We start from the raw sequence: 19,740 nt of genomic DNA on the forward strand, positions 1-19,740 counted from the left end.
TGTTTCCCTTTGGAATTATCACCTCAGAAGTGACCATATCCAGGTCTCTGACTTGCACAAAGTACCATAAATATTTTATTGTCAGTGATTTTTAAAGAGTTGAGAAAAACAACCTCTCCATTGCCTTCTGTAACTCCAAATGGAAAATCAGGATGGAACATTTTGCAAACATAACACCTCCTCACTGCAAGTCGGCCGCCCACTCTGTTGGCTTGTGTTTCTGGGGCTGGTGTTTGTCAGCCATGGCAAGATGGCTTCCATCCTGTAACTGTGCTTCCCTATTGAGGCTGGGGAAGTGAAATGAGACAGGTAGCTTTGCTGGAATCTGTAACGTGGATTCTGTCATCTTTGTTGTTTGTTGGATTCTATGAATTATGGCTTCAGCACAACTACAGCATTCTTTGTTCAAGAGATAATTTTCTGTCCAGATGCGGTGGCTCACACCCATAATCCCAGCACTTTGGGAGGCAGAGGTGGGCAGATCACGAGGTCAGGAGATCGAGACCATCCTGGCTAACACAGTGAAACCCTATCTCTACTAAAAATACAAAAAAATAGCCGGGCGTGGTGGCGGGTGCCTGTAATCCCAGCTACTCCAGAGGCTGAGTCAGGAGAATTGCTTGAACCCGGGAGGAGGAGCTTGCAGGGAGCCAAGATCATGCCATTGCACTCCATCCTGGGCAACAGAGCAAGACTCCATCTCAAAAAAAAAAAAAAAAATTCTGTAAGCTAGCATATTTATCAGAACAAAAGTTTATATGATTATCTAAATGAGGTCAGATTTGAATTCATCTCCAAGTATTTAAGAATATACAATGTAGGATTCTGACAGATTTGGGCACGTAGCACTAACAAGTTGTGTGAGTATGAGCAAGTAATCCCACCTAGCTTGAAAAAGAAGATAAAAAGACACAGCACATTGGATTCTTGTTAAATGAGGTAATGTAGGCAAAGCTACTTTGTTGAATTTTGTATGCTTGGTGCTTAGAACAATAATCAGCTCATAATTGGTGTGCTGATTGTTTCTTATCCTCATTAGCAGACATCATCATCACCATCACCATTATTACTATCACCATCATCACCACCACTACCACCACCACCATCTTCATCTTTATCTTATTATGGATTCAGTAACAAGAATTCTTCAATAAGACCACACTATGTTAAAATTCTGGTTCTTTCCCTTACTAATGTGCTAGATCCATGTGTTGGAAAGTATTTTTCATTTGTTTGGCACCTCAGTTTTCTTATCTGCCAAAGGTACCATAATGAGTTTAGTATACACTAAAGTAGGTTAGAGTCCAACACACATCACTTCTTCCTGGGTTCTCCAGAGAAAGAACTTCACTGGACTAGAAGGAGGACCAATTTTATCCCCACAATGGGACGTATGTGCATACAGGACTTTCTAGATTCTAAAATACATTCCAGTAGATTTTTCCCTCTAAAACATCATAAGAGTCTCACTGTGAAGAATAATATATATTACTATTTATATTTTAGGAATAAGGAAACTGGGTCACATAAAGATTGAATGACTTGCCAGTAGTTTTCACCATTATGCTCTTGATGCCTCAATATTTGACTTTGATTTCATAGTCATGGCATTACAAGGTTAGATAGTAACTAACACTAGAAGTTACCTGGCCTAGCATGGTGTTTTTTTTTTTCCATTTATTTATTTTTACCACAATTCATAAAAGATTTTACACTCTGAACCCATTCCTCCACAAAAAGTTTTCATGAAACAATACAAACTCTTAACTATTTTATTCTTCTCTCGTGTGTGTAGTTTATTTCATTTAAAAAATGTTGATCTGATGATCCCCTACATGGTCTTACAGCCTAAGAGATCAGACTGACAGAATAAAAATCACAGAACATTTTTCTCCAGGATCGGGTATCAGAACTATCTGGGGCACCTTTTGACAGTGCCCGTCCCTGGATCCTACCCTCAGAGATCCAAAGGCAGTAGGTCTGGTGTGAAGCCTTGGAATCTGATTTGTTTTTTTTTTTTTTTTTTTTTTTTTTTTTTTTTTGAGACGGAGTGTCGCTCTGTCACCCAGGCTGGAGTGCAGTGGTGCAATCTCAGCTCACTGCAAGCTCCGCCTCCTGGTTCACGCCATTCTCCTGTCTCAGCCTCCCGAGTAGCTGAGACTACAGGCATCCACCACCACACCCGGCTAATTTTTTGTATTTTTAATAGAGACGGGGTTTCACCGTGTTAGCCAGGATGGTCTCAATCTCCTGACCTCGTGATCCGCCCACCTTGGCCTCCCTGAGTGCTGGGATTACAGGCGTGAGCCACCGCGCCAGGCTGGAATCTGATATTTTTAAAAGAATACCCAAGGAACTCATGTTCCACGGACTAAGGACCCATGTTCTGTTGCATCTCTCTGATAGTTTCCACCTGAAACTCTTTAACTCTTTCTCTATTTAAGTCTCTTTTTCTTTGCTTGTTGAGATAGAGTCTGACCTTGTCTCCCAGGCTGGAGTGCTGTGATGCACTCTTGGATCACTGCAAACTCCATCTCCCGGGTTCAAGTGATTCTGGTGCCTCAGCCTCCCAAGTAGCTGGGATTACTGGCACCTGCCACAATGCCTGAATAATTTTTGTATTTTTAGAATAGAGATGGGGTTTTACCAGGTTGGACTCAAAGTCCTGACCTCAAGTGATCCACCCACCTTGGACTTCCAAAGTGCTGGGATTACAGGCATGAGCCACTGCGCCTGGCTGGTTGTTTCGTTGTTGTTTGTTTTTGAGTATTTTCTTCATTATTCCCTAGGACATTAATGCTATCACCAGGGAATTGTCCGTCTTGGTCTTGTCTCTCTTTCCCAGGTTGAAGGACAGAATTTGGCTTCTCAGTTGAGGACAAGAGCTTATGGTTTGTGGGAATGGCTGCTGTCCTCGCATACTGAGCTGGAGTCTTGTGAGACAGGGCCTCTTGTCCTCTGTGGTTATGTGGTTAGAGAGGGGAGCTGACACATCCCTTTGAAGAATGTGAAAGGGCTGCTTGTTTTAAACTCTCACTCTGTGATGCATTGCAGAGATCCCCAAAGTATGATTGGAAATGGAAATGTAAGGACGGGCACAAATACTGTGTATCCAGATTCCCAACCTTGAAGAGCTGGGAATTAAAAAGAAAAACATCGCACAGGGGCCACCTGAACTAGAACCTGCAAAACAGACAAGCAGGAAGGTTGACCAGGCAGTCCCTTACACCCTCACCTCCTCCTCCTCTGTTATACCATTTAATCACAACTTGAATCGCTTCAGAAACCCCATCCATTCCCTCCAGTAGGGGAAGATCTCTCTTTCTATAGCAAGGAGGCTTGGTGATAAGCAGCTATCTGTAGGAAGGGTGGATGGGACTCTCAGAACCTCTCCCTCGACAAGCAAGAAAGACATGAGCAAATAATAACCGAAATTGTTTTGACATTTCACTCTGGTTGTTGTAGTTTTCATAATAAAGGAAGAACAAAGTATTTGCAGCTTTAAATAAAGAGGCTGCATTGGGCATTGATGTGGGGTTTCACTGGGGAATTTTTTGTATGAGTTCTTGTTTTTGCTCACTGGGAGAGAGAAAAAAAAGGTAAGCCATGGAAAGACAAAAGTCCAAGAAAAGGAGAAAGCAAGACCCCTATACTTTTTCTTCATAGCATTTATCACCACTGGAATATTGTGGTCATCTTAGTATTTATTTTTTGCTTCTTGAAGTCTGCTGCTGCACTTGGCTGTAAGGTCTGTAGGAACAAAGATGGATTTGGATTTTGCTTATCGTTTCATTAAATGTGAATGAATGAATTCATTTACATAATGCATACTATGAGCCAGGCCCTGTGTGTGTGCGCATGTGTGTGTGTGTGTGTAGTTTTTGGTGATTTGATTTTTAATTAGATCCTTACAATAATATGGTGAAACTACTCATCATTGGTGCCATTAAACAGAAGCAAAAACTAGTGCTTGGAGTATCACAATAACTTATCTAAGATTACACAGCCAGTCTGCAAAAGAGCTGGATTTCAAAATCTTCCAAGTCATCATCAGTTATGGTATTTTTAAGATCGATTTGCCGTTAACCACACAGCTTTGTTACAAATTCATGCTGTCTGATGTTCTCACAGTATTTTAAAAAATTTACCTATTGCGATCTATCTCTTTAAGCTTTTTTCATCCTTCCTCTATCTCTTCCCTTTTATCCCTGAATGTTTGCCCTCCCCTCTTCAGAAAAAATAAAATAAGATAGTAGCAAGCTCCCTGCTGGATTTTATAACTTTGCATACCATATATTTAGTTTAGTAATGAAAAATTCCAGCTCCAGGCGATGCACAGAATCGTATTTCTAATGTTTTTTAAACAGCTATTAATGTGGTCGAGCACTGGGTTTTTTTTTTTTTTTTTTTTTTTTTTGGTTTTTTTTCCCCCTTCCTCCTCTATATAATCATCTGCTCACTGGTGCGCTGTGAAACTGAGAGTAGGAGCCAGAGGAGGAGCAAGCTGTGATTGATGGGCCAGGCATTGCTGGTAGAAAAAGTCCCATCTGGGTTGGTTTTGGGAGCAGTCAGATGTTGAGGGGGAGGTCAGCCAGGCGGCCTCAGCCCCCCCACCTTCCTCAACACCCCAATCATCCACACATTGCACCAGTGCGCACACCCTCGCTCGTAATTGAGGCGTGCTTGGGGCAGATGCTTTGTGGTGTGGGACAAGAACAGCTGCTAAGTTTATGGAGGAGAAAGGAAGCAGGATGGTGCAGCAGGTATTTTTTTTTTTTTCCATTTAATCTTTCACTCAAAATTGTGATTTGCATGAAGCTGAAAGCTTTTCTTGCGTTAAGCCTGTGCTGTCTGTGACATGGAGCTTGCTCCTTGAATCATGTCCGGGGAAAGGAGAGGAGTTTGGGTGAAGAGAGTGTGTGCGTGTGTGTGTGTGTATGTGTGCGTGCGCGCATGCGCTTTCTGCTTGATGTGTGGCACTGAGCGGGTCTTAGAACCAACAGGTTAATGGTGTCCTTTCGCATTTTTCTTCTTTGTTTCAGTGCCCGTAGGGCGTGATGCAGTTTAGCTCAGTTCGGTTCAGCACAAGAGGGTTTCTCTGAATATGCGCGATTTCTTGCCAGAGAAGTGGCGTAGACCATGCTCCTAAGCTAAAGTAAAACAAACTGTCAGCAAGACTGAAAACTGCAGGCAACCACCAAGAATGGATAGGTTTCCTCCAGTGAGTCCATGCTGGTGGGGGGTCCCACTGCAGGAGCCGTTGCTTTCCTGGGCTGTGTGGACAGATACGATCAGCTGGCTTATTAACTTGTGACAATTCCTGTGCGTTTCTTCATTATAAGGGTTGAGTTTAGGCCAGAGGAAGTTCTCCACAGCAGGAAATAAACTGGGGACAAATAAATTCCAGATGCAGAAAGGGAGGGTGTGCTCAAGAAGTTTGACTATAAAGGTGGGGAAACGCAGGCGTGTGAGTGTGCACACACACATACCCGCACACGAAAATACTTGTCTGTTTTAAAGTCCACCTGGACAGCTATGAAAGCAGGTATTTTGCCTTGTCAGTGAAAGTCAGGTAGTTACATGGAAAAGAATAGACCCATTTCATGTTCGGCCACTTAAAGATTATTTTTCAGTTGAGATACGGTTTGCGTTAGATTTTGAGCCAAAAGATTTTGCAAAGCCTGACTGGCTACCACTCTTGGTTGTCTTATTAGTTTCTCAAAACTAGTTTATTAAACCACTCAGGGCAACAACTGGGAGAAAGGCAATGTCTTGGAAAACAAAAAGAACAACAAAAAAAGCCTCTCACTTTTTTTTCTCTCTGACTCTGTCTCCTGAGTCCACTTCAGAGAGAAAATTCAGGTTTTAGGATATTTTAGTGACCAAAGAAATTGTCTGAGCATCAGAAGAGTGGCCCTCTGATTGTGTGCATACAAGAGTCGGCACACTACGCTAATAGTCAGATTCCAGTGTTTGTCTTAAAACAGCAATGATAGCCGGGCTATTTCATGCTTCAGTAAAATATTTAAATTGAAATGACTTTTTTTTTTTTTTTTTTTTGCTTTTAGGAATCAGACTTGGTTGCATTTTAATAATCCTTTTGCTCTTGGTAACTGGAGTGAAAACTACACGTCAGGGTTTCTTAAGTAATGACAGGTTTCCATCCTGCTGTCATTGAGTCGCTCTCGTTGACTGAGAGGTTTGGTGACTGGGGACAAGAAAGTTTCTTCTAAGTTTATCCTAATAAATGTTGTTTATTTCAAGGTTCTAGTCAGTTCTGCAGCAGCAATAGTGAGTTTTAAAGCGTGAGAGCTTGGCCTCCTTTCATCCTCTTTTTGTGTACTGAGTAACCACTCAAGAAAGTCCAGGCACTGAAATTAAATGTTAAGTTTGCAAAAGCTTCTGAAGCGTTTGCTTGATGGTGTGGGGAACAATCGCAAGGCAGATCGTCCTGCTCATCAACTAGGAACACCCACAAGCACCCTGACTGCAGATATCAGAAACTCTCTGATCATTTCACTTATTTAGGGAAAGGTGGGGACTTGGCATTGGAGTAGAAGAAAGAAGGCGGCTTCTGCAAATGAGGGAATGTCTAGCCAGAATGCTCCAAATAATTTTGCCTGTCACTGTCCCCTACATGAAGTTGGCTTCAGTTTCCAACCCAGGAGCCTGTTCGCATGCCTAGGATTTGCTGTGACCTGGAGTTGAAAAGGTGCCCTTAATGTCAATATATTTTTCCAGAAAATACATTTCAGCAAAGCTAAGAATCCAGGAACGTCACTAGGGAGGAAACAAAGACATCTCTGGAGCCATTTGAAGGTGAAAAATAATTCCATAAGAAGTACAATGGTCTTAATTAAATATTAGCTGTAATTAGCCTAAAGTGCAAATGTTGGGAATATTAATTAGGATCTCTCTGGAACGGCTGTCAGTGTTAATAAATTACTGTAGGGGGGGTCCCACCAACATCTGTTTGAGAACTCTAGGTACAGGATGAAATCTGGAGCCCCATGTTCCTGGATGCTAACTGCAGGCTCCTTGGCTACCCTAGAGCATGGTGTTCCGTGTTTGCCAGAATTGCACAACTCATGATAGAGGTGGGTGGTTTGCATTGGCACGTGTGATGCCCCCAGCTGGTCCTTGCCTTTCCTCGGATAGCCTCAAAGCATTTCAAAGTCAGGCCTCAGGCTTGAGGTAGTGCAGAAGTTTCCTAGGCTGCTGTCCCACTCCTTTCGAATGGTCACCAACCTAACCTGTCCATTGGAATTGCTGGCATCTTTGAATCAAATACCCTAGTCCCTGGCTTCCTCACAGGGAGTAACACACCAACAGCTAAAACACAGGTCCTTGGTGTATATGATAGAGAGGGAGTTGCTTATTTAAGAATGGGAAGTGGACAGGCGCGGTGGCTCATGTCTGTAATCCCAGCACTTTGGGAGACCAAGGCGGGTGGATCACTTGAGGCCAGGAGTTTGAGACCAACCTGGCCAACATAGTAAAACCCTACTACTAAAAATACAAGAAATTAGCTGGTCCTGGTGGTGGGCACCTGTAATCCCAGCTACTCGGGAGGCTGAGGCAGGAGAATTGCTTGAACCTGGTAGGCAGAGGTTACAGTGAGCGGAGATCCCACCATTGCACTCCAGCTTGGGTAACAGGAGCAAAAGTCTGCCTCAAAAAAATAAAAATAAAAATAATGAATGAATGAATGAAGTGAACTCCCCACCAGGTGATTCTCTTGCTAGATGAGAGATGCCTTGGTTTAACTCTTGGCTTCCCTAAGAACTATCTGTGGCTGTGACCTTGAATAATTATTCCCAGCTTTGGTCTGGAGCATCTTTGATGACAAGGTAAATTGACATTAGAGATGCATTGCGTGCAAAGTGGGGATTCTGGACCTTGGCACTATTAACATTTGGGGCGGGACAGTCCTTTGCGGTTCAGGGCAGTCCTGTACACTGTAGGATGTTTAGCAGCATCCCTGGCCTCCACCCACTAGATGGCAGTAGCACATCCTCCCTCATTTGTGATAATCAAAACTGTCTCCTGTCATTGCCTTATGTCCTGTGGGGAGCAGTCACCACTCTGGAAGAACTGCCGGTATGAGGCGCCCAGCACAGTGCCTGCACCTATTAGGTTTTCTTCTGAGGACCATTGAGGAGAAGGGGCTGCTTTTCATGGAAGTCTGAGGCCGTCATGAACCTTCTGCTCATAAGCCCACTTATGCAGATTTAAAGCCTGTGTGCATGTGTGTTTACAGGTCAAAGACCTGCTAATGGAAAGTAAATTCCCCAAAAGATTCTGACTCACTGTTTTTGCACCATTTTCAATATTGCCAGTCTCCAAGACTAGCTATCACCCCTCTTTGGTTTAGAGAGAATACAGCCCCTTTCTCTCTCTTTCTGCTTCACTGCCTGCTTTATTTTCTGCCCAAACTATTTATACAATAATGGCTTCTTAACTGGTGACCCCATATCTAATGACATTCTGCCACAGCTATTAGAAAACATTTTCCACAAAGGACAAGATAATAGATCATTCAGGCTTGGTGGGCTAGGCAGTTTCTGTCACAACTATCCAACTCTGCATTTGTAGTACAAAAGCAACTACAGATAGTAAACAAATGAGCATGGCTGTGTTCCAATAAAACTTTATTTACAAAAACAAAATTTGGGCCAGGTTTGCCTCATGAGTCATTTGCTAGGTCCTCTCTTCATCCCCCTACCCTATCTCCTGCTGCCAGACTAGGCTTTACAGAGCCCAGAGGTCATTTTTCAAGCACATATTCACTTGGCAGACATTTATAAATGTCCACTTTGCAGCTAGTATGCTGTTGGACCATGGAGATGGGACAGGGAATGTGGCAGAGTGTCCTGTTTTCAGGGAGTTCACAGACAAATAAACAGGCCATGGCAGTACTTGGAGCTGTGTGAGCTATGGCCATCCAGCTGCAGTGGAGTAGAGGGAATGGGCAATTGACTGAGTTTCAGCATCAAGGAAAGCCTGCTGGAGGAGGGACTCTTGATGCGGATTGAAGGAAGAGAAAGGACTAGCTGGGCAAGTGGGTAGGTGAGGCTTTCCAAGCTGAGGGGCAGTGAATGTGAAGACTTGATGGAGTTGAGAGGATGGAGCTCTTATCCCTTAACTTACCATAAGCTTCTGGAGGGCATGACCCTTCTCTGTTCGATACAGAGATAGCTCCAAGTCTACAAGGAGCCTTAGCTTTTTTGCAGGAACTAGTAGGAATGGGCCACTTTTCCTGAGGTTGCTCTGTACTGATGAAAAGCCCCAGGATTATATATGTTCCTGGTGAAAGTATCTTCTGCTGGAGGTGGAGGAGGGAAGCCTTTGTCTTCATATGATCATTGTCCATACCACTGCTTGTGTGATTATTCTGTGCTTCCCTGTAAGAGTTGACACAAGTCTATCTTTCAATTCAGAGATGGGCCAGGTAGAAGGTTGGGGAGACAGAAACAGACCTTTAAGCAGAAGCTGCCTCTGGCACAATGAATTTCTCATCAGATGGTTCCCAAGATCCCCACATTTCTGGGGCTTTTCATCACCCATAGAGAAGTGGCATCGCTATGAAATTTCTGTACAGAAGGATATGTTCCCTGAACAGCCTAGAAAAAGAAAAGATACTAGTTTAGTTATAAAGCAGCAGAAGTTTTTTTTTTTTTTTAATTAGTCAAGACCCTTTTGGTTGTAAGTAACAGAAAAAGTAGCTTAAAAAATGAGATAAAGGGTACAAAGTGTCAGTTTTGCAAGACAGATACGTTCTGGAGATTTAAGAACAGCATGGGAACAAGAGTTAAAAATACTGTATTATATACTGGAAATGTGCTAAGAGGATAGATCTTAAATTAAATCTCACCACACACACACACACACACAAATGGAAATCATGTAGAAGTGATGGATATGCTAATTACCTGGAATGTGGTCACTTCACAATGTATACATATGTCAAAACATCAAGTTATACACCTTACATAAATAATTTTATGTTAATGATATTTAAGTAAAGCTGTTAAAATATAGGACATTTACTGACTTGTGTAACTAAAACAAACAGGGGTGGTGCTAACTGCGGGTAAAGCTGGATTCAAGACTCAAATGACGTCACTGCGACTCAGTAGAAACCTCTCTATTCCTCAGTTTCTTCTCTTCATTTTCCTCTAGTTTGGCCTCACCTGTAGGCAGGTCCCCTTCAAGTGGCAATTCTATTGTTGTTGTTGTTGTTGTTGTTGTGACAGAATCTTGCTCTGTGGCCCAGGCTGGAGTGCAGTGGTGCGCTCTCAGCTCACTGCAACTTCCACCTCCAACATTCAAGTGATTCTCCTGCCTCAGCCTCCTGAGTAGCTAAGATTACAGGCATGTGCCACCACACCTGACTAATTTTTGTATTTTTAGTAGAGATGGGGCTTCACCATGTTGCCCAGTCTGATCTCGAACTCCTGATCTCAAGTATTCCACCTGCTTTGGCCTCCCAAAGTGCTAGAATTACAAGCATGGGGCAACATGCCCAGCCTAAATGTCAGTTCTTGGCAGCTCCAGGCTTATGTTGTTTTTACAGCTGCCAGAGTGGAAAGAGAACTTCTTCCCCAAAACTACAGCAAAACCCCAGGGTGACTGGGACTCAGTGGTGTGGCTAGGCCTTAATGCACTAATGGACTCACTCAATAGATGTGCATGAACCCAAATCCATGGGACTGTTTCAGTGGGACCTTCTGATTGGCCAGGCTGGTGTCCTATGGCTCATCACGCAGTGACCAGGAGCTGGGTTCAACTGTATCTGCACCATACAGGCTGAGAGTGGGACTGTCCCCCAGAAGGAAACTGGGGTCTTGTTGAAGAAACAGGAGTGATGACAGACCAGCAATATCAGTGCATGTGTTCTGTGGCTTCCCAAGGACGGGCAGGGTTAACTGCTCATGGATAGCAACTCAGCCTCAGCATAGGCACACCCTCCATGGCCCCAGTGCTATGGGAAAATGTTAGAAAGAGAAAGAAACGTTTGTGTCCTTTTGTTTCCAATGGCACAGACATTTGGAGAAATTTGTCTGGAGGAGGGAAGAGCCTGATGGGAATGTTTTTACTTATAAAATGTTTAAACTTATCCTAAGCTTAGTTCTCTTCCAAGTGTCATCTTTAACATTCTAATTAAGGTCCCTTCTAAACAAATGCACCAGTTCTGTGTGCTGCTCTGAGAACAAACTTATTTTTTTCTTCCCTTCTTTCTGTCATCATGTTTTTGCTGCACTCAAATTGCTTTAGAGAAAGAGGATTTCGGATGTTGGTGGCGAGTACCAAAGAGATAAGGAGCAATTCTGATATTTTTGCCCTAGTATCATTATACGAGGGCTAAAGTCACATCTAATTCACCAGAGACAATGGGAGAGGCAGCTATTTCGTGTGCTTAATTGCCAAGTTTTTTTCCTCTCTCTGTCTTTCTGACTGTTTGATCCCATCTACTGAGACCATGGAAAATTTGGACCTTTGGGTTACAATTTCTTATGCCGTGTGTGTGTGTGTGTGTATGTGTTGTGGTAGGACTGTGGAGGAGGAGGTAGAGAGAGAGATGTTTCCTGAAATGGAAGCATTTGAATTCAGGTTTTTGTTGTGTGTGTTTTTAAAATTCTTCTGAGTTGGTTGTAATGGTCATACTGCATGTTTTGCCTAGATCTGAAGAATGAATTGTTATATAATATTCCGTGCTCATAAAAAAGTAAGGCAGGGAGGGAGAGGGATGGACTAATGAGACTAAGAGTTAAATCCAATATTTTTCCGAAATGCTTAAAATGAGGATGTCAGAGAGAACAATCTTTGTCCAAATTAGGCCCTGAATTTTTATCAGCTGCTTTATTTTGGCACTGGGGACATCACACACACACACATACACACACAACATAACACAACCACACAGACACTAGGCCCATTAAAAGGATACTCCCTCTTTCCATTATGTGAGCCAAGTCACATAAAACTTTGATTAAATTCAAATGCTTACGTAAATTGTCTCTCCTCTCAAGAACACACACGTTCAATTTAATCTCTCTTGGCACTTTAAGTATCAAATCAAGGTTCTGCTGTCACTGCGGACAACTAAATGCTCACAGCTTCCAAAATGGGAATGAAATAAAAAGGATCTGCCAGAAAAAAATAAATTCCAATCTAGTAAGCCACAGACCCTCCTCGTCTTTGAATATTAGGCTGGGTGGCTTGGGAAAAGTGACTATTTTTTCCAAGCCTCGGTTTCTGCATCTGTAAAATGGGGAGAAGTGATGGTTACTGTTTCCTTATAGGGTCTGGTGAAGATGACCATCGATTGGTCCATCTCAGGCTGGTGGCACCATGGTGACCCCTAGAAAGTACACAGTGCACGACCGTCCTGGGATCTGGGAGGAAGGTTTTTGAAGTGTGGCTTCTCATGATGTTCTCTCCCTCTCTCCACCTTTTTGATTTTTCAGGGTAATCAGGAAGCAGCCGCTGCCCCTGACACAATGGCTCAGCCTTACGCTTCGGCCCAGTTTGCTCCCCCGCAAAACGGTATCCCCGCGGAATACACGGCCCCTCATCCCCACCCCGCGCCAGAGTACACAGGCCAGACCACGGTTCCCGAGCACACGTTAAACCTGTACCCTCCCGCCCAGACGCACTCCGAGCAGAGCCCGGCGGACACGAGCGCTCAGACCGTCTCCGGCACCGCCACAGTAAGTGGACGTGTTTGCTGCGGGTGGGAGGTTATACAAACCTGCCCTGGGGCAGGTGCCCCAGCCCTGGGAATGGTAGCAGGGGCACACCCCCATCTACCCAGGAACTCTGGCAAACAGATCAGTCCCTAAGCCCACACTCATCATACCAGCTTTCTGAAGTTTACCTCATCTCCATGCATTCATTCTTAGCGTTCGTTTAAATCAAAGTAATTTTTCATTAACTTCATTTATTTGTAAAGGGGCACATTTATCAATTTTCTATTCCTGTAGTTTTGCCTTTCTAGAAGGAGATCCCAATGAAATATCTTTTTGTGTGTGAAAAAAAAAAATTTGATGTAAGAATTTTTTTTAAGTCTTTATGGAAGCTGGGTATGGTGGCTCATGCTTGTAATCCCAGCACTTTGGGAGGCTGAGGTGGGAGGATCATTTGAAGCCAAGAGTTTGAGAATAGCCTGGGCAACAAAGTGAGACCTCATCTCTACAAGAAATTTAAAATTTAGTTGAGTGTAATGGTGCCTGCCTGTAGTCCCAGCTACTTGGAAGGCTGAGGTGGGAGGATGGCTTGAGCCCAGGAGTTTGAGGCTGCAGTGAGCTAAGATTGCTCCACTGAACTCCAGCCTAGGTGACAGAGTGAAACTCTGTCTCTAAATAAACAAAAATAAAATATTTGTGGAGTTATAATTTACATACCATAAAATTAGTATATTTTTAGTTGTACAATTCACTGATTTTTAGCATATTTACAGAGTCGTGCGATGATTGCCATCATCTAATTTCAGAACATTCCCATCAGCCTAAATACAAATCTTGTGCCCCTTTGCAGCTAGTCCTCATTCATACCTCAAAGCTCGGAACCTGGCTTCTTTACCTTAGCCTCATGCATTTGAGACTCATCCAGATTGCAGCGTTTGTCCCTGGTTTCTTCATTTTTATTGCTGGACCAAAGAGCAGGGGCTAGAAATGGGCAGGGTGAGAGAATTTGAATGAATAAGGGAACTGTCCTGTATCTTAATGGTGATGGTTATGTGACTTTATACACCATACAGAGTAAATTTTATTGCATACAAACGATTAAATAGATTAGAAACAGGCATGTGAACAACACAGACATTTTATCATCACTGTAAATGAAAACTGGTGTTTTGACCATTAATCAAATATAACTCTAAGCAAAAATAATTACAGTAAAATTAAATAATGTTCATTTGTGTGCCACATAAAGTAATCATGCATACCACAAAACCTATATGGAACATGCATTTGGAACCTTTTTCTGCAGAATTCTTTAGAAGCTTGGGCACCTCAAACCTCTTGTCTGGAACATTTTTTAAGTGTAAGGCAATTCTGCCTCTTCCTCCTGTCCCAAGACCTCTGGAAAGCCAGTATTTGTGAAGAAGTTTATGGGTTTAAAGCATGATACATTTCCTATGATAAAAGCAACCACTGACTAACTTGGCTACTTGCCACCTTATTCATTTGGAGGCTACTTTTGAAGGTTTTTTTAAAAAAATAGTATACATTCTGAAATTTTTAGTTGTCTTCCTCCCTTTTAAATTTATTGTGGTAAAATACATACAACCTAAAGCTTACCCCTTTTAACCATTTTATTCATGTACAAATTTCAATGGTATTCAGTATATTCACCAGGTAGTGCAAAACCACCACCATTATCTAGTTTGAGAATGTTGCTACCACCCCAAAAGGAAACCCTCTACCCATTAAGCAGACTCTCCCCATTCTCCCTCTCCCCAGTCCCTGGCAACCACCAATCTGCGTTAGAGATAGTTTTTTGTATCTGGCTTCTTTCTCTTAGCACAGTGTTGTCTAGGTTCATTCATGCTGGGTATCCCACTGTATGGATAGACCATGCTTATTTATTCATTAGTCCATTGATGGATATTTGGGTTGTCTCCACATTCTGGTTCTTCTGAACACTCCTGCTACTGATTTTTTTGTATTTAGTTGCTGTACCTTAGGCATGGGTCTGTTAAATGAGTTTGGTGGATCAGCAGGTGTTTGCTGCTTTTGCGTTGACTACCAGGTAGTAGCGATGGGGTTGTTGTTTACTGTTTGTTGGCCATTTTGTGTTAATCAATAGTAGTAATGCCTGGATAGGTTATTTTCAGATTTTGAAAAAAGATGCAATCAGACATTATTTATTAAGCTAACTGCTGTGGAAATTTTATGTATTCATTTATTTACTCACAAATATTTACGAATCTTCTACTAGGGCCGGGACTCATACTAGCTGGCATGGTTGAACCAAACAAAATGATCTTTCCTTCTTGTAACTTAGTATGAGAGGCAGAAACTGAGCATGTGGCAAATAGCATGTGCGATAGATGTCTTAAGGAAAATATGGGTACCATAGGGAAATTTAAAAAGAACAGAGGTGCTACCTGCAGACGTGTAGTCTGGGAGCATTTCTTTAGGAGATGGTCCTTAAGGTGATAAAACAAAGCATCCCAGGCAGAGGGAATACCACAGTCAAAGGTCGTAAAGGTAAAAAGATCTGGGCTCATTCAAAGTCCTAAGAAGAGGCCAGTATGTTTCGGGCATGGTGAAGGGGATTTGGAGGTGATGTGGCACAAGATGAACTGGGAGGAATGAGCAGGGATTCAACATCCTACGGGCCTGGTGGGTCTGATAAGGGGTTGAAATTCCATGTTACAAGCAATGCTTTTTAAAAGCTTTAAGAAGAGTTTAAGTCAGAGGAGTTATGAAATGAAACATAAAAAGAAAGGGTTAGTGATGCCTAGCTTAAAGAAAATTTAATCTAGTTGGGGAGTTGAGATGCTCCACATCTTTACCCTGCAAAAAGAACATTTTAGAGATCAACACAATTGAATTTAAATAGCGTGTTGGGTGACCACAGTGCCCCAGGCACTGCAGCGAGATAATCTGATGTGCAGACAAGCTCTCTTTCCTTGGAGAGCCTTTGGAGAATATAGGATATGTTTTCTGTTAATTATGATAATGTGCCAAATTCTAGCGTATAGGTTTTCACAGCTTTTATCTATCGTGATGACAGTAAGAGAAAACATTTTCAAAATCATAGTCAGAAGGTTATACCTTTCAGAGTCTTCTGGTGACAGGAAAGAGAAAACTCAGTAGGAAGTGTGTTGGCCCGTGTGATAAAAAGTCCAGGCAGAGGATGGACACAGCCTGGTTTTTGGAACATGTCCATCAACTTCTAATGGGAAGCCATCCTGGGTTGGCTTCCTCATCCTCACCTCCACTCTCTGGCTTTGTCCTGCAAGTTCAGTCTCCAGTCACCACCTGTGAAAAGCTCTTGGATTTATCCTACATAAGCCCTCTCATGGGAATCAGTCTCCATTCCTGGCTTGTGTGGCGTTATCTTCATTCAGTGGCTGAGGCTGGTACTGGGTGTCCCAGCCCTGGGGTCACCGAGGAGCTTCATATCCAAATACATGGAATGAAGACCACTTCATCAGAGTTCATGATAAGATGCCTTCAGAACAAATCGTTAAAGAAACTAAGTAGACAGAACCTGATCAGAGCTAAAGGTAGCATGGTGAGCCATTTGTATAAAAAAGCTTGAATTGGTGTTCATCAAGAGTAGGGAGTGTAGAGAAAGACAAGCACAGAACACTGGAGAGCTCACGGGGTGGGGTTTGAAGGAAGAGGAACTATTGAATAAGACATCAGTGGGATGTTCAGATTGGACGTTCAACCAATTGAATGTTGGGCTATAGAGCCTGGAGGGAATAAACTGAGAAGACATTATTGAAGTGACAGTTTGGACATCTTCAAAGATCTAGAAGAAAGCAGCTCTGCTAGAGTAGTGGAGGGAGATGCAGAAGGGACAAGAGTTGAGGAATGAATGGGATATGTTGGAGTGGGCGGGCATTGCCCATTATAAATATTTGGAGTGATAAGGAGAAAAAAGAGATTGCATCTGAGAAGCAAAGAGGTCAGAGAAATCAGTTGGTAGTATAGTTGATTTAGATTCACTAATTTATGCCAACAAGGTCCCTATATGGGGTACAAAAGACAGAAAGCAAGAGATAGGGAATAATGGTGCAGGAAAGAAAGGGATGAAGTGTTTTTTAGGAGAGAAGAAGGAATAGGACCAAGAGTATTCAGATACAGTAGGTAGTCTAGGAAGGAAGAAAGCATTTTTTAACAGCTTTGTTGACATACAATAAACTGTGTATATTTAAAGTATACACTTTGATACATTTTTACAAATGTACTTATATGCACAACCATTACTGGTATCCAGATAATGAATATGTCCGTTATCCCAAAGTCTTTTCTTGCTCTTTTATGATCCTCCCCTCCTCCTCCTTGCCTCGTTCCCAGGAAACCAATGGGTCTGCTTCTTTTGCTATAGCTTAATTTGCAGTTTCTAGAATTTTATATCAGTAACATCAAACATTATGTGCTCTCTTTGGCTTCTTTTACTCAGTATCTTTTTTTTTTTTTTTTTTTTTTTTTTTTTGCATTCATCCATATTGTTGCATGTGGCTGTAGCTCCTTCCTTTTCATTGCTGAGTACTATTTCATTGCGTGGATCTGTCACAGTTTATTTCTCCATTTACCTATGCATGGGCATTTGGGTTGTTTTAAATTTTGGGTAACTCAGAAATTATTTTGCTGACATTTGGAAGTACATCAATTTTGAAATAGAAGAGAAGGAAGGGTGAATGTAGGAGGATGCAGAGAAATTTTCAAGTCAAGAGATAATGTGAGGAGTTTCATCCACATTGCCTTCATTTTTTCCATGAATGGAGGCAGCATCAGCAAAGGAAGGATTCCTGAACTTGGGCAAACATGTCAGAAATCTGCCTTAGATAATTCCTAGAGTATTTGAATGGCAATGGGTGCCCGAGTTTGGAGAATGTGAATGGATGGTGGACTGGTTAACTGTCTGCTTTGTCTGCTCCAGCAGTGTTTGGATGGCACACAATCTCAGGGGTAGGATTTTAAAGGAAAGACAGCCATTGGAGGCTGAAGCAGGTGGGCTTTGTGGCTGATCCTGAAGGAAGTTTTAGGATTTATATTCTGAACTGGTATTGGGTAAGTACAGGAATCATAAAGGAGTCATCTTGTTTTTGTTACAAACAATTACATCTGTATGCTTATCTCTCTTTGGCCAAAAGGAGATGCTGCTTTTGAATTAGTCTTTCCTGATCTACAGCAGCAGAACGTGGTCTATGACAAGTTACTTCAAATTGTCTCTGCCTCCTCCTACGTTTATTGGGTGTACTCTGTCTTGACTCCAGGTTCTCAATTTCCTATGTAATGCATTTAACCTCAAAGTGGGTCGGAACTATGGTTCTCCCCACCCCATATCCAGGATCCCGTATTTGCACAAAATGTTACTGTTGGGAGATACCTAAGTCATTCCCCATAGGATAGTGCTGTACCTGGAATAGCTCTAACTTTTCTTTGACATATGTATTCACGATGCTTAATATCATTCTAAGGACATTGTAGAGGCCATTATTTCTTTGAGAAACTAAGTACTTTTGGGTAAGAGAAACCATCCATCCATCTGGTGGCCTCCAAGAACATCTAATATATGCACATGATTTAACACAAAGTGCAGAATCTGTAAAAGGGAAGGAGGATGCACCCAGAGCTCCCAACCAGAGCTCAGTAAAATGCAGACAGAAAAGACTTACCAGGTCATCCTTTCAGTTCCCCACGGGCTGAGATGAGTCCCTGTAGGCCTTTTTTTCTGCTGAATTTCTATTTCATGTAGGCCTCCAAACATATCATGGATCACATTGCTGACAGAGCCAATACTGTATTATATTAGATACTGTTCCTGACAAGGTATTTTACTCTTGACATATTATCATTAGAGATTTGCAAGTGGCGAATTCTCCATGTATCTCCAATAGCAACTTAACTTCTATTTTTAATGCTTCTGCAGTCTGTTGAAAAGGCTCCCACCACTTTCCCACTAGCTCTAGGCCCTGATGGGAGAAGGAATGTGGGTGCTCCAGCTAGGTTCCTGAGCTGGAGGCTCGACTGACAGGGAAAAGAACTATTTAAAGAGCCAGTTTCTTCTTTGGCCTCAGCCGCTTCCCACTGGAGTGTTAACTGTGCCTCCAAATTTCCTTAATACTTTTAGGAAGATAAGGTATTGGTTGCTGATGGTGTCCTGTTCTTAACCCTTTCCATGCCAGTTTTGATTTTGAAGCTGATGAAATCACTAAGGTATAGGGAAAAACAGCAATTCAGGCTTGGGGTTTAAAAAGTCAGACATTGGAAAAGGATATAAAATGAAAACTAACATGTCCTAACACCCACAACCCAAATTCTTAGTCTGTCTGCCAGAAGTGAGTTACTAATACCTTATATTTCCTTCCAGAAGTGTTTTATGCAAATGCAAGCATATGCCTGCTTGTCCTCTATCTCTATCTTTATCTCCCTCTATCTCTATCATCTGTCTCTAATTCAGTCTTTATATCTTATGACTACTCACAATTTCCATTCTCAAAATTACAGAATTGAAATTTAAACACCCACTTTGGCACCCCCTTTATATCTCAGAGATTATTCTTTATCATATTTAGGGGTTCAACTCATTATTTTGTGTGTGTGTGTGCATTTTTATGTACAGAAGTATCCTAATGATGGCATTTAGGTTGTCTCTGGGTTTAATCTTGCGCTGTTGAAATTTACCATCAGGCTGCAGTACAGAGCTAGGTACAAAGATTGCTGTCCATCTCTGTGTGCCTCTGGGTGTGAATGGTTAAAAGGTACATGGATTTAAGATGTGGACATTGATCAATTACCCTACAAAGAGCTTGCACCAATTTGCACCTTCATGAACAGAACTTAAGAAGGCCTGACACCCACACTCTTGCCCAACCCTGTGTGCTAGCCAACTCTTGGTTCATGTCCCTACAGACTCTGTGTGTTTGGGTGTGGCTATCCCTCTCTTTGACAAAAGAAAGTACTTTTAGAATTGTTGGGTGTCTGGGAGAAGAAAAGTTGAGGTGTGCTGTCATTGGTTAAGGTCTCCCGTGGTCTAAAGACCATTCTA

At 42.3% G+C, this 19,740-nt stretch overlaps 1 protein-coding gene across 9 annotated transcripts in view; it reads left to right on the forward strand.

The window, feature by feature from the left end:
* Positions 1–19,740, forward strand: part of RBFOX1 (RNA binding fox-1 homolog 1) — a 380,384-nt gene that overhangs the window by 173,803 nt on the left and 186,841 nt on the right. For all 9 annotated transcript variants that reach the window (XR_004055484.1, XR_004055485.1, XM_010353868.2 and 6 more), the window contains exon 2: positions 12,471–12,713. Coding sequence is in view for 7 of the 9 variants with exons in the window: in XM_010353868.2 (XP_010352170.1) it covers positions 12,471–12,713 (243 nt within the window). In the remaining 2 variants the exon portion in view is untranslated. The remainder of the gene's footprint in view (positions 1–12,470; positions 12,714–19,740) is intronic.

The sequence above is a fragment of the Rhinopithecus roxellana genome, chromosome 20 (assembly GCF_007565055.1).
Source record: "Rhinopithecus roxellana isolate Shanxi Qingling chromosome 20, ASM756505v1, whole genome shotgun sequence".
Lineage (NCBI taxonomy): Eukaryota > Metazoa > Chordata > Mammalia > Primates > Cercopithecidae > Rhinopithecus > Rhinopithecus roxellana.